The 14,833-nt window shown below is 42.3% G+C and overlaps 2 protein-coding genes across 2 annotated transcripts in view; one reads left to right on the forward strand and one right to left on the reverse strand.

Annotated features, from left to right (window-relative positions):
- prex1 (phosphatidylinositol-3,4,5-trisphosphate-dependent Rac exchange factor 1) overlaps nt 1-10,964 on the reverse strand; it is a 68,748-nt gene extending 57,784 nt beyond the window's left edge. Inside the window, exon 1 of the mRNA XM_030783860.1 lies at nt 10,824-10,964. Coding sequence (XP_030639720.1) covers nt 10,824-10,964 — 141 coding nt within the window. The remainder of the gene's footprint in view (nt 1-10,823) is intronic.
- A 2,813-nt stretch (nt 10,965-13,777) lies between these two features.
- tmem81 (transmembrane protein 81) lies at nt 13,778-14,533 on the forward strand. The gene has a single exon (XM_030785229.1). The coding sequence runs from the start codon at nt 13,778-13,780 to the stop codon at nt 14,531-14,533; it is 756 nt and encodes a 251-aa protein (XP_030641089.1).
- Nucleotides 14,534-14,833: the final 300 nt, after the last annotated feature.

The following is a 14,833-nucleotide window of genomic DNA, read 5'->3' on the forward strand; positions in this document are numbered from 1 at the left end:
TCCCAGGCCTGGCAGTAAAGACAGCTTTCCTAACAGAGTGGCATTGCAACAGATATGTTTTTTGTTTTTGGCCAGATTTGTTTTAAGTGGCCACTTTCAAAAAGCACAACCAATTCAAAACACACAACCTATAAGATATCATGAGCAACCAAACATGAAATGATCTAATACACTTTCCTTGTCTTGAACTGTATGTATGTGGGTTGCATTGTAGGAGAAAAGTGGCGAACCACTAACCAACTGCACGAGAGAGACGTCCCAAAAAAAAAGGGGGAAAAAAAACTAGAACCCACAACACATGATAGCTGCAGAGCAGACAACTGGCGAAGAGTGCAGAGACAAATCAGCTGCTACAGCATTAAAAAAAAAAAACCACTGGGTTAAGAGAACAAGTAAGAAAAAAAGCCTGCAAGAAGAAATTAAAGTTTTATCAGCAGAAACCATTTGCGGGGGCTTTTGTCCACACTGTCATTGAACGACAACCGTCGCTGTCACCTGTAGGATCTTCCCCCAAAGATCCTTGTAAGATTCGTGCATGTGAGAGACGGTTCAAGTCTGGACTGTTTTTAGTCAGTAAATCTTTGTGCTGTAGACAGCAGGACATCATGTCAGATATATCTATTCTGCTGTTCCACTGACTGAACTGGAAAAAAAAAAAAGACAGAATGCATCCACAGTGCTGTCACCAGTACCCCTGGACAGATGTGGGTTAGATGTGAACACCAGGAACCAAAACACAAACGAGGTGAGGCGATTTCACGCATCAGATTATGCCATACCTGGATATGGTGGGTTTCTGCTGTGAAGGCAAACATGTGTTTAATATTTACACAGTATACCAAAAAAAAATCTGTTATGATCTAGCGCTTTGTCAATTTATATTATAAGCTCCACTTCTTGCGTAACAAACCAAGAGGTCTCTGAAAAGTGTAAATACATTTATTAAATGTACAAAATATTTCTCCATTGACTTCTACACCGGGAAAAAAAAATCAGGAAGGAGGTATTTTCAAATTGTCGAGACTTAAAGTACTGTGTGTGCTACTGTAGCTAATGTGCAGTTTTAGCTCCTGGTTTTCAAAGCAGCTAAAATGTCTGGTCGACACTTTCATTCATGGGCCCACTCAGTAAACGGAACAGCACCGGAAGGGTTTCACAGGACAAAAAAATACAGAAAACCTACATGAAGCATTTGGGAGAAATTGGGGCAGCTTGCAGAAATGTAACAAAAACGTAGGCAGCAGTTTTAGGACTTAATATCTTTTTTTGGTCAGCGTTTTTCAGAGGCATGATGTTCATCACTGGTCTTCCTATGTATCTTATTTTCACAGTGATGGCCCAACTCTAAAATTGTGAGCGTCAACATCACACCATTATCAACGTGTACACAGCATTGATATTACCATGTTATAGCCAGTCATAACAACACAGTAATATTGGGACTATGTTATCTTTCAAAAAAAATCATATGTTGCATATTTTGATCATATCCCAATACCACGCCATTTGAAAGTTCAAAAAGTAAGCTGTAAAATTTTCCACAGTGGAGCAACAAACTTGAACTTGAAGTCACAAGTTTCCTGACAGAGAGTAGACACTGAGTTGGTTTTAAAGACAGAGGAACTGAGAAATGACAAAGGCCATACACACATCAGCATAAGAACATCTCTCTGAAGGAGGAACCAACTGGTAACAAATTCCCAGTTGATATTAATGATAAAGCAAATTTCTGTATCACTGATAGACATGTTCCACTGTGTACTAACTCACTCTGGGTGAAAATGTACCTTTAAAGCCTTCATATACACTTCTATTCTGAAAAATAATGTAATTCATTTTTACAGAGGGTTTTAGATCTTTAACTGTGAAAGGTGGAGTAGGACAGTGGTTGGTACACAGTGCTTTCACCGCTTGTATTAGTGGAAAATAATATGTTGGATAATGTTACCTTTTTGTCAGACCACAATGAAGGAAAAAAATGATCACTATTTAAAAAAAAAAAAAAAAATCAATTGCCTGTAACTACTTAAAATCATTTGATATATTTATTAAGAGTGTGTTACTGCCCTCCTATTTCTTAGATTTAGCCAGTGTGACTGAATAATGTGTTCCATTACTAAGCTTTCTCTTATTTCCTTGCAAGTTCCCCAAAGCAAGTCTTATGTAAGAGGCTAAAGTTCCCAGTTAAAACTGATGTTCCCAGCCCCTCTCTCCCTCTCTCTCCATCTCTCTCCCCCTTTCTCTTTCTATTTCTCTCTCTCTCTCTCTCTCTCTCTCTCACTCTGTGCTTTTCCAATCATTAAGCAGGGGGTCCAACGCTCTACTACCTCCTCTCGGCAAGTGGGAACACCTTTTCAAACTCCATCGGTTCCCACAGTGTGAGGGACACTGGACTGAGCAGTAGTGGAGGAGCTCATGCTTCATCTGAATGCCCGGCTGAAAACAGAGCAAAGTCTCCCAGAAAAAGAGGGCCCTTTCAGAGGGAACCTCTGAGAGAATCCACCCCGTCTGCAAATGACTACAGGGCAGTTTTTGGACGTGAGGGACAGGGGTCCATTTTGGCCGGCATGGCGTGTAATTGAATAAATAAAGTGAGAAAGAACAGAGAGGGAGGGAACGAGAAGAGAGAGAGAGAGAGAGAGAAAAAATCCTCTCTTTGTGTCCAAAGGCCCAGGGAGTGGGGACAAAGACTGAATGCTGGAGACCAAAACGACCCCCCCCCCCCCCCCCCCACCCCCACCACTGCCACCGCCACCGCCACCACCATCCCCTTTCCAATTCGTCCCCAAACTTTCTCTCCATGGCTTTAATTCACTGTCTGCCCATCCCCTCCCCTTTAGTTGTGCCCACTGCAACAAAGTCCCCTTTGAGTTCAGTCCCCCTCCCCCTCCCCCCATCACCACCTCCTCTGGCCCCCCTCTTGTCTCTCACTTCCGCTTTAGGGGGCTGTAGAGTTCACGGCTGTTTGACGCACGGGCGGAAGTGGGGCCACCCCACTGGAGATGAACAAGAGCAGTAAGCAGGGAATCTTTTTTTTTTTTTTTTTTTTGAGGGAGATGATGTCAGAAGAAAAAGTGACACACCGCTACAAAAAGAAAAGTCAGGAGTGACATCAGAGTGTGTTAAAGAGCAGAGGAAAACTAAACCTGAGTTAATAAGAGGTACAAGAGCAAAAAAAAAAAAAAAAACCTAACCTTGAAATAAGTGAACACAAGCATAATTATTTGAAATTGGACTAATATCACGCCATGGGTCCAGTTGTACATCCAACATCAAAACCTGTAACTATTCTGCTTCAGACATGGGGAGCTAATGTTACCAAACGCTGCTCAAATGTATACCTTTCATATGTCACTCCTGAAGAGTTATATTATGTTTGACATGCAGCGCACTGAACAAAGGCGGCATGAGAATAAAAAGCACCTGTTAAAGGAACGGCACAGCAGAAGAACAAAGACGGTTTTAGGAAGCACCCTGAAAATAAAGAGAAGAATGTGTTTAGCCAGAGTCTTCACGTAACCAGCGAAGCCCCGAAATCAGCACCAGCGTTGCCATTCATTAGCAGCATCTCTTCATGTGTTTAATGAAATAATTAGTTCCATCTTCATTCCTCTAGTTAAATCACAAGACACTAAACTTGATGAAATCAAAATGTAAATTGATAGTTGGCGATGTACCAGAAAGTTCGCTGCCTTGACCAGGGTAAAAATAGAGAATGAAATCATAAGAGCCCAAGTGCAGACTGGACGCCAAGGGTTCAAGAATCAGACAAAGCTTACATTCCAAACACTGTCATTCAGGGTCAGTTGCAAGTGCAAAGCCAGGATAAACTTTCGACTTGTCGGTTTTTATTAGACTAAAACTCTTAATAGTCACTCATTACGTTGCCTGAGCCATAAGAGGTATCAGGAAAGTAAGTCTTTAAATCAGAAGAGGGATTCAGTTGAGTCTCTTGCTCTAACACAACAAAACAACATTTGTAAATTTGTGGTGGGCAATAAACTTGAACAGCTGAACCTTGTAAACCTCTAGTGTCTCTGAAACGCGAGAGCACACCCATCTCTGGCTCCTAAAAAACAGTGAACAGACATCCATATTTGCATCTTCAAACAAAAGGTTTGATCTAACACAGCCACGCCTGTTGAATTTCCAACAGCCACCACGTGCACACTGGCTGTGTAGCTGGTGGAGCAAAGGCTTCACGTTGATATGTGTGGTAGTGCAGATAACATCTTGAGACAGATTGGAGGAGCCATCTGGAAGGAGTTTGGATGAATGTCCGTGGGAGAGCGAGTCTGACATGTGGAGGTGTGCCATTTGAACCATCAGGTCATGTACTTGGAAAAGGGGGGGGGGGGGGTGTTCAACCAACATTGATCTGCTCAGAAATCAAGACAGCCAACCCTGATCATGGGTGTGACCACATGAAGTATCACACATTGCTCTATATGCGACAGTGACCCTCAGCTGTAATGTATGTATTATGCGCGTATACACGACTGGTAATGGCACTGGAAAGCTTGATGTATTAAACTGGTAAGATGAGGGAAGCAATGATTACCTCAAGACTGAGCATATGTATACTGAACACAGTAACAATCTTCTGATCACACCAGGTCCTATCACCAGAGACAGCTAACAACAATCAGAACTCAACCATAACAGATTTGTTTGCTGAGGCAACACCCATCCTCTCCTGTGTTCCTGTGTGGTGTGTGTGTGTGTGTGTGTGTGTGTGTGTGTGTGTGTGTGTGTGTGTGTGGTGTGTGTGTTCCTGTGTGTGTTTCTGCGTGTGTGTGTGTGTGTTTCTGCCTGTCCTGTCTGAGCGAGTCTTTTTTTCGTTTTGTTTTTTTTTTGTACTTGCAAACTGCTAGTGATAACCACATAAAAAGAAAGAAAAAAAAAACGCTAATGACTTTGCATTCGCTATTCTCTCTGAGCATTAAAAAGCAGAGCACGTTAAAGAACTACCACACGTTTGCTTTTCCAAACCCTACGTTTTCTTCTTCCCAGTGACTTAAACAGCCTGCTCATTCTGCTTCATCACACGTCTAAAGCAAAACGTCCTGTTTGTCCGTCATTCTTCATAATGTCTATGTGCGTGACTCAAGGCCAGGGGGCCTGATTTGTACGACCAAGCAGTGAGATACACTCTCCATCCATCACTGGTGTTGTTCAAACGTCCCACTGTTTTGCCTTCCGTGGAGGGAGTTTGGAGGTTAAAATCACTGAGATTTTATTTCTTCCACACCAATGACAGCGTCATCCAACTTCACAGCGGGCGAGGAAAGTCCCAACCATACGGATGTGTTTTCTTAACCCACCGAATTTCAGAAACTCGGGACTCTTATGGTTCACCTCTGTCCTCAAACCACCAGGGCAATTCCCGTAGGACACCTCAGGAATGCCTGAGAAGCCCTGTCTGCAGAGGAGGGACGGCGGGTCGGCTTACTAATGTGTGCACTAAAGATTTACTGCAAACTCTCTTTGCAAAAACAAGCCTCTCAAATACTCACTATTGTCTGACACTGTCAAAAAAATACTTGCTACATCATATGGAGAGCTGGCACAGATAAAAACAAATGGACAAATGACTGAATGCACGGATGAATGAATGACTGAATGCACGGATGAATGAATGAATGAATGAACGGATGAATGAATGAAAGAATGTATGTGCCACTGTTGTATGTGTAGACCTACAATTGTGTACTAAGGCCTTCTCCTTCTCACAAAGATTAAAGGCTAAGAGCAACTGTAGTTTTAAACAGAGCATGAATCCATTTCAGCATGAATCAAAATTCAAGGCCGGATGTTTGGAGGTACTACAAAAGAATCATCTATATTTCAATATTCCAATCTTATTTTGTCATTAAAAAAGTCACCCGTCACTACAACAAACTCTAGGTGAGGGACAGGGGCTTGGGGGTGAGGGGGGGTTGTAAAATTTACACAACAGTTTTATAGACAGCTGAACTGCAGGCACACAAATACACTTTTAATACTATTTGCCACAATTACATTCTTTACCAGATTTAAACAAACAAAACTGGCTTCATGGTATTTATCCACTGACCTTTCGTGTAAGTTTAATGTTTATCAGAAAACACCAAAGGAAGCAGTTCAAAAGAGTCTCCTTTAAATTGCTTCCCTAAAAGAATGTAATTGTAATGTAATTTCTTTTACATCCTACTAATAGGCAGCATAAACAAAACTTATTGCAGCTTTATGAGCCAATCGTCTCCAATATTCCTCATTTATATTCCATAGGACTGCAGCCCATAGTATTTACTGGCGTCCAGTCTGATAGCCGGAGCAATGATGTGGGGTGAGATTTGATTACGTGTTTGCTAAAGGTGAGGTTTAACAGACTGCTGGGATTATCCCAGGGAACAATCGGTCACAAATTTTGACTTGATAGAGTTTGCCGTGCTCAGACAAACTGCTTCAGTAAGAATCCTAGGGTGTGCGAAATCACACATTGACCCGTTCCATCTGTGTGTTGTTTGGCACCCCCTAAAACAACACACACACACACTCTTCCATTTTCACCCCTGAATAAATTAACACCATCCAACACTGTGACATAGACTAATCAGAGACAGCTTTATCACTGCCATGCTGTGCCAGTGAACTTACAGTGACTCAGTTCTTACTAAGTGCAATGCCAGCAGTCCCCTAAAACTGCCCTTCAGATAGCAAAGCTTCAGCTCTATGCTCTACTCAAAGAATTATTTAAAAAAAAAAAAAAAAAAAAGTTGCAAAATTTACCCAACAGATTTAAAGACAAGTGAAGTGTGCCGTGATATTATTCAGAAGTGATATGTTTTAATGGTGCTGGTGCTTCTCTTTTTTGTGAGTGCCTCAGGACTAACATTGTCGCAACATAAATGAGCACACTTCAGTCATACTTTATTTGTGTCGACAATCAAAAACAGCTCAAGGCAACATCGAAAGGAAGTGGGAAGTACGTTCCCGTGACGACGCCTGACACACGCATTCAGTATACATGATCCATAAGGCGATGTCTATCCAAGTACATCGCTGTTGAAACGCACGTCTGATTGGGAAATTGAACCACAGGGAACACACATGCTTGCATTTACAGGGGTGTACATGTGTTACCCAAATTCCATACATTCCTTGTGCCGTCCAGTGCTTCAAAGAAAATGGCTTTATAAACCTCATGACTTCTGAACACTGTGACATGCCTGGCACTTTGATGATTTGGCATTGCGGGTCATAATTTTGACGTGCTTTTACACTGCAGAGTGGAATTAACTGCTCTGGTACTCACTGTCTCAGAACAGGTGGTGCCCGCTGTTACTTAAACCTCCCTCACTCACTGGAGCAGGTGACTGCTCGCTCCCCTTCAGAGAGGCAGTAAGACAGACCTTGCACTGAACAGTGACTGGAGGCACATGCTGGAAATCTGGGGTTGAGCCAGGAGAGCATTGGGGTCAGCTGATTTTGATTATGATTCAAAACTGACTTAGGTTACCAGTGCATGGATTAAGGCTGTTTTTTCACCAGCAGGTGAAGTTGACCATGTAACGGCTGCAAAGTCTTTCCTTTGATCCTGACCGTTTTTGTGGCGGGGCAAATCCAAAAGGTTTTAGTCGCCTTGGCGCAACTGTTGAAAAACACTGCTTAAATTTTGCAGCACATGAAATGAATCCTCTGAATTCAAATGTGTCACTTAGCTTAAAATCAAACTTAGGCTCCATTTTAAACTACAGTCTCAAATCCAGACATAATGAATCAAAGCTTTTATCTAGCTCTGAACTTACATGCCTCATTAAACCAAGGCAGGACTTCATGATTAATACCCAAGGTTAATCAGGTATGTACCTCCTGCTAGGCTAAAACAAATAAATGCTACCTAATCAGTCCTCAATACTTTATCTGAGAGACACTGTTGGAACCGAGGTTCAAAACAGCACCTTGAAAACTCCAGAAAATTCCACAGCATCGTGCACAGCACAAAGGGACTCTTCTAAAATCAAGATCACGTCAGAGGTAGTTCTCCTGACTCAAAGATTACTGCATTTATTGTTCAGTGGGGTGGAGGGGAGTTCTGAAACTTTCCTGACTTTGAGTGTGAGTGGCTAGAGGTTATGCCCTAACTGAAAACCGCCACGACACCGGTTAGGAGTTATGAAGTGAGCTATTTATGTACCAGAAACCTGACACTACTGCTTCCTCCAGCAAGGAGCAGGACTAACGGCGATGCCATCGGTGGGACTGCGAGAGAGAACAGCAGGTTTGCTTCCTCTGTCCGCTCTGTCTCAGAGCAGTTACCATCCTGTTTGGTCACTGATTACTCTTCAACACCACAGCTGCAACACAGGAATCAACACCAGCTGGCTACTACAGATTCAAGGAAAGGAGCATTTCCATCTCCAGCACAGGAAACAGGGCCACCGCAACAGGGCCAAACTCAGGCACTGATATGCAGACTCATTGAGATCATATACTCTCAGAGTGGAACATTATGCCACTTAATAAAGATGATATCAGATGCCTGTGTAGTCATCAGCTAACTGGGAAATTCATTTTTTGACAATGTGAATTTGCTGCACTACACTGGAAAGGAGAACTAAAATCAGGACAAAGATGTCAATGTTGTGTGTGTGTGTGTGTGTGTGTGTGTGTGTGTTACAGGAAAGATGTTTGTGCATGTCATGTGTTTGTGTAAATCTTGTAAAATCAACTTATTTGCAACATTTTCATTGCACACTCAGGCTGTCAAATTTTACTTTAACGTTATGTGAAATGTAACCAGTGCTTCTCCCTGTCTGGGGAACATTAAACAGAGCTATAAATAGCGAAAGACTGTTCAAAGGACGGTCAGGTAACAGTTGAAATCTCCACATTTTCACTGTTAAAGGGTTTGAGGGGATTTGCTGCCTGATGATTAATTGAGAAAAACAACCATGTCCCAGGCAGACTGAAAAACTCTGACACAAGTTAGTCGGCCACAGTGAATGATCTGGAGATGAATGACAGGCTTCACCGGTGTGTTTACATTGCATTCATGTTGCATCTCGTTCAAGGAGGCGCAGGAAAACCGTGACTGGGGGAGGACGGTGAGACACCCAAACAATGCTATTCAAAATTAGTCTGAACAGTGACTGTGTTATGCTAGTTTTCAGCTGAAGTGTGAAAGACCGTCTATCTTTACCTGCTTACATTAGAAGCGCGATTAGGGGGCGGGGCGCAGCGCCAGACGCGTAATCGGACACTAATCTCATTCTCTTCACTGCATCCTTTCTTCCAAACCTCTCATCACTATCAGCATCGACCCTACGTGTGAGAATGGCCCGCGCTATCATCATTTAAACCATATGGCCACTATCAAGCCTCCAGCCAGACGCCATTATCCTCCGCGAATGTGCCCATGTGATGGCAAATCTGTGGCAGTTCGGCAGTTCAACTGGCTAATATGATTAGGCGGACACGGAACACAACAGATTTTATGAGTGTAAGACCCTTATATCCCGTTAAGTGTTAAGTCCTTAACGCCTTTCTCGGTCTTTCGCTACAAGATTCATCCGAGGATTAATTAAGCATGGGATAAATCGGTTGTACGCTGACTATGCTTTGACAAGAGAAGAATGTAAATGAAGGATGAGATTGAAAAAAATGAGGGGGGACATTAACTGAATGTTTAAATAATGTGTTGCACGTGAATGTCACTGTGTTGAAGTTATTTTGCGAAACTTTTTAAGTCTGGTTCCAGAAGAATGGTAAGAAACAGCTGTGAACTGCCACTGTTGCGGCTGCAGTTCTACCACACCCCCAATTCACATGAGGTTAAATCAACGATCTAGCCAATTGGAGAGGACAGCACCGGGGGCGGACGCCCATGGATTCCATGAACATATCATGTTCAAACAATCCCACTTGACAATTTGAGTTAATGAAGTCAAGTCAAGTTCAGCATTCACACAAACAGGGGGTGATTCTCCAGACAAGCGTATACCGCTCTTGGTTGCACAGGACCAAACGCCTGTTAAGACACGAAACGGCAGTGCATTCAAAGCTGGAACGCAGTGCTCAAGGGAGAGGAAACAGAAGCGTCCCGACCTTGCACTCGGCTATGGGAAATGTCGCATATATTACGATTCTAGATCATCACTTGCCGCTGTCCCAGGCACCTACGCACGAAATACTGACTAATATATTTACATAAATTATGATTAAAGACAAATATGTCATTTAGGAAAAAAGTAACCATCGACCGACTCTCACTGGCGAAAGTCTAAGAGTCCAGTTTATCATGGAGCTTTATAATTACAGGGGTGTATCTATTTCGAGACACATGAAAGCGTGAAAACCACAAGAAACAGTCCTGTTTCCACAGTAAGCTTTACAGGATAGCTTGTCAGAATTTTTAATCAGGGACAGAGATACGAGATCATTACCGTTACAACTCACCACCCCATTACAAAAATATCCCGCAATTCGAGACCAATCATCTCTTACGAGTACGTTTGTAAATATTGTAACGGCGTTACTCTGTGTTCGGTATGAATGAAGTAAAGCAGGCAATGTTTGTTAATGGAGCCCACAGAAGTCATGTAATGAAACGACTAACGCTACTTTTAGACATAGAAAAATTATCAGTTGTTGTTGCCCTGATTACAAGTAAGGAACAGAGCCCAATCGTAATGATGAGATAAAAGTGAAAACAAACTGATTACTGCCGCATTGCGTGGTAACTGTTATCCTGACAGACATTACATTTGTAGCGAGGTAAGTAACAGCAACATTGCATGCCGACGTAACTAAATGTAGCGCAGATACAATTACAAACTTACCGATTGAAGGAAAGTCAGCGTCCGCACGTAATCCCTTTCAGTGTTCAGAATTTCATTTAAAACGCAAAGCCTCAAGCGTAGTTGGCGGTCAGAATCTTTGGTGGTCTGCACCCCGTTCTCTTGTTGATTGTCTTCCTCCATGTTTATCTCACTCGTCTTGCTCCAGTTGAGAAAAGAAATCCCTCTAAAATCGTGGTGTCACTTGCTCCTGACACACCGTCAAAATGCAAAGCGTTTTAATCCATTTCGGGCTGCACAGTATCCTAACACGCGTTGGAGTGTAATACCAACTTTACCAGAAGTTTAAACTCTCAGCATGGATATCTGAAGATTTCGTATCTCCGTATTATATCCATGTTCTAAACCGAAAAGGCATGAAAATCAATGATGCGCTTCGGTTAAAAGAACTAAAAACATGATATAAATGGATTGCGAGGGTCCAGAGACAGCGATAGAGAAAACTCACAATCCTGAACAATACAGAGCCCAAAATGCTTTGTTGGAGACTAACAGATGATTTACACGCATAGTGTGCATATAGCAGAAGTTGAAGTGTAGAGTTGTAGTCCCAGAAAAGTTATCTGATCACGCCGAATGTAGGCTAGATGAAAAGTGAGACGCTTACTGGTGCTTGCATCTGAGCACAGCAGCATTGTAGGGACTATCTGTAAGTTCCTGTTTTCACTGAATTGCGTGTCGCGTAGTCAATAGCGGGAGTTTTACTTATATGAGATAAATTTGACGCGAGTTTGCACATTTGTGCTAAAAATATATGATCACACCGACCATTCACTAAGAATTTGTGTGCCCTTATGTTTTATCGCAAATAACTCTGAAAGGGGAAAAAACAAGGACGGTATTAAACACTCCCTTCGTCTTCAATTTATGAGCCCCGGGGGAACACAAAGGCACATGTCGGATAACATCAAGTTTCATCAAATTGCATCTCTTCAGGAACTTCAAACAGAATCCCTAGTTACGTTGTAGTGACACTGATACGCCTGTTATTTCAAGATATATTTGCAATAAAAGAAAAAGCGAGATGAGGTTACACAATGAAATAAACCACAGTTTGATGCCTGGCGGTTTCAAATGCCTCAGAACTGTTAAGGATTGCACTTTCTGTTCCTTTCAGATGGAGATCAGTTGTGGGGAACAGCAGATCCTAATGGGACTTTCAGACCTAAGGAGAGGGTCCTTGTGACGTAAATCAAATGTAGATGTGGTGCTACATGTCGCTAAATTGCTTACTCTGTTTTTGTGGAGGATGGATATATCGGGCAGTTATATAACTGCCCGAAGGATTTTGGTTCTCACTATTAGGAAGCAAAAGACGTCAGTCACGCAAAGATAGCATCTACGCACCTCTTCCCATACCTCATATGAAACGGGCAAACAGACAGTATCAGCTCACATCCTGTTTACTTGTTGTATCAGGACAGCCCCATATCTTGTGAAAACTTGCTGTCTCTGTTTAAGATGTCAGTTTTTGCGATCTGTCCACATTTGAAGATGATGGACCGAGTAAGTCTTAAGCCTCAATGTAGCAGAATCACTGTGGCACTGTTTCTTACCTTCATTCAGCTAATTGGATAACACATTCAATCTAATAAAGGGCACGATGAGTTGGCACTTTGAACCAGGTCTGTTAATTTTGCGATAGAACAAAAATGTGCAGTCAAGTTGGTCCTGATTCAGTAACTGAATCGCTTGACGGCCGGAGGAGGGGGGGGGGGGGGGTAATAGTTGCTGTCGTATTAAATATTAGGATTATGGATGCAACAGCTCTAAAATTTATTCTGAAATTTCACTGCTTGACATATATTTGAAGCAAAGATTTTGATATAGAGCAAACATAAACAAAAATATTGCATTCATTTGACTTTGTGTCTCTGCTGTTTCGGTCAGTTATCTTGGTGAACCAATAGGAGGAAACGTGTCATACATTAAACAGTCGACAATCGTACAGACTACAGCTTCCGGATGATTTGTATTGATTCCTGGCATGTCTTTTCCAAGCTTATGCTTATTACAGTCACTGAGATACGGGAGATCATAGCTTTCAGTACTATGATTCTACGGGAGATTTAATTGGAAAAGTAAAAACACTCGGATAGCCCCACCTGCTGGTAGGAAAGAGAAACTACATAGACAATAACAGTTCAATCCACTTTAGTACCATAACCTAAACTAAGTTTGACCATGACTTGACAGATCCTGTTCAAAGTATTAAATTATCGTTCTTTTTGTTTTCCTTTTCTTGTCTTTTCTTTTCCTCCTAAACACTCTGCAAAGGAAAACCATAATTATCATAATGATTTACAATAGAGATGATATACAACAGAGCCCTCTGATTTTTGAGAGTTTACATTTCTGGAGTATTTTTGAACATTGGAACATTTTCTTTTTGTTTGGATTGCAGTACAGTTTGTGTATCTATAACTTAAGCTACCAGATACTGTTGTGATGTCATAATTATAGAACTTAGAATTTGACCATTAGGTTCTGCCTGAGAAAGTACAAGAAGCCAGTGCCACACATAGTAGGAGGTTTAGGCATAAAGAGTGAGTTGAGAAAAGTTTGAATTTTAACTTACAAATAATTAAGAGGATGCATTCCAGGATATGTTTCATTTAACAAAACTGATTAGAGTTTTGTTTTGTTTGTTTTTGAGAGGAACATTGGCTCCATGAAATCTCTGTCCTGTAGCTTATTTTTATAGCTTTTGTGCAGGGTATTCTGCTTTTCACATCACACAAAGGAAGGATTCTACCACAGTCAGCCCTCTGTGCTCATTTTAAAAGAAAACAAGATCAGTTTCAAGTTATATGTTCATAGCTCTCTTCACTGTCTTTGATCAATCTGCTAAGAGACCAACTGGTGTTGTTTAACAATTCTTTTTTTTCCCCCTCATACGCAGCCCATAAATGTTAGGCCATTTTCTTGGGCTGGCTATGTGTTCCTGGGCACTCCTGTTGTCCCCCAGTTTGTCTGCTGCTCCTCTAACTGACGCTGACCTGGAAGAGCTGGAGGCTGTCAGTTCTTGGGTAATTGTCCACAGTTCTCCATGCAGTGTCACCTGTGGCCTGGGTCTACGTACCCAGCAGCTGTGCCCTGTCAATGACAAAATAAACAGTGCGACCTCTGGGTGTCGTCTGAGGAAAGTCCGTTGTACAGACACCTGGCAGTGTGGTTTGGAAACCTTAACGGTGTCTGCTGGAGAACACTTGGAGTTGGACTGTTTAGGGGAAGTTATGGAAGCCATGGGCCGTTTTGCCTTCATCGTGTCGTGGCGTTATGCCCGTGGCATTGTTACCACCAATAACGCACTGTTTAGCCGTTGGAAACACCCGGACCTGGCCCGGATCGTGCTGAATCCCCTCAGAGAGCAGGATGCTGGGACGTATCGCTGTGATGTGAAAGACACAACCTATCGGAGGGTTAAAAGAGTCTACAAAGGGGTGAAAGTCCTGTCACCACAGGTGCTGAGTTTGAACTTCGATGAGGCGCTCTTCCATTGGGAGAAACCCGGGAACATGTCAAACATGACCCCACTGTCACGGCAACCGTATCCGAGCAACACCCTCAGAAATATGATGCTGCTCAGTCTGTGCATATCAGTCACCATGGCAATGCTTGTCTTCCTTGCCCTATACTGCTTGTTTTACTGGAAGAGACCAGAAAAGTTGTGTGGAACAAACTGTACATGACAGCAACTGCCATTTTTCATCGCTTTTTAAAATACACGCTGAAGTTCGAAATTTCATTTTCACCACAGTTTGATTTGTATTTTTACACTCTTGACCTGAGCCTGTGATGAAACAACAGGTTCACTTTAGGTCAGTGATAGGCATTTAGCAATGAGCACCACGTGGGTGGCTACGCCCCTGTCAGTCTCCACCCCTTGACATAGTGGCTTCATTCCTGATTGGTCAAAACATCAAAATGAACCATGCATTAGTTTGCAATATTCATGATAAGATGTTCTGACCTCTTTGGGTCTTTATCAA

The sequence above is a fragment of the Chanos chanos genome, chromosome 9 (assembly GCF_902362185.1).
Source record: "Chanos chanos chromosome 9, fChaCha1.1, whole genome shotgun sequence".
NCBI classification, from domain to species: domain Eukaryota; kingdom Metazoa; phylum Chordata; class Actinopteri; order Gonorynchiformes; family Chanidae; genus Chanos; species Chanos chanos.

What these genes read in the sequence shown, in the direction of transcription:
- tmem81 (XM_030785229.1), top strand. Translation starts at nt 13,778, where the DNA reads ATGTGTTCCTGGGCACTCCTGTTGTCCCCCAGTTTGTCTGCTGCTCCT.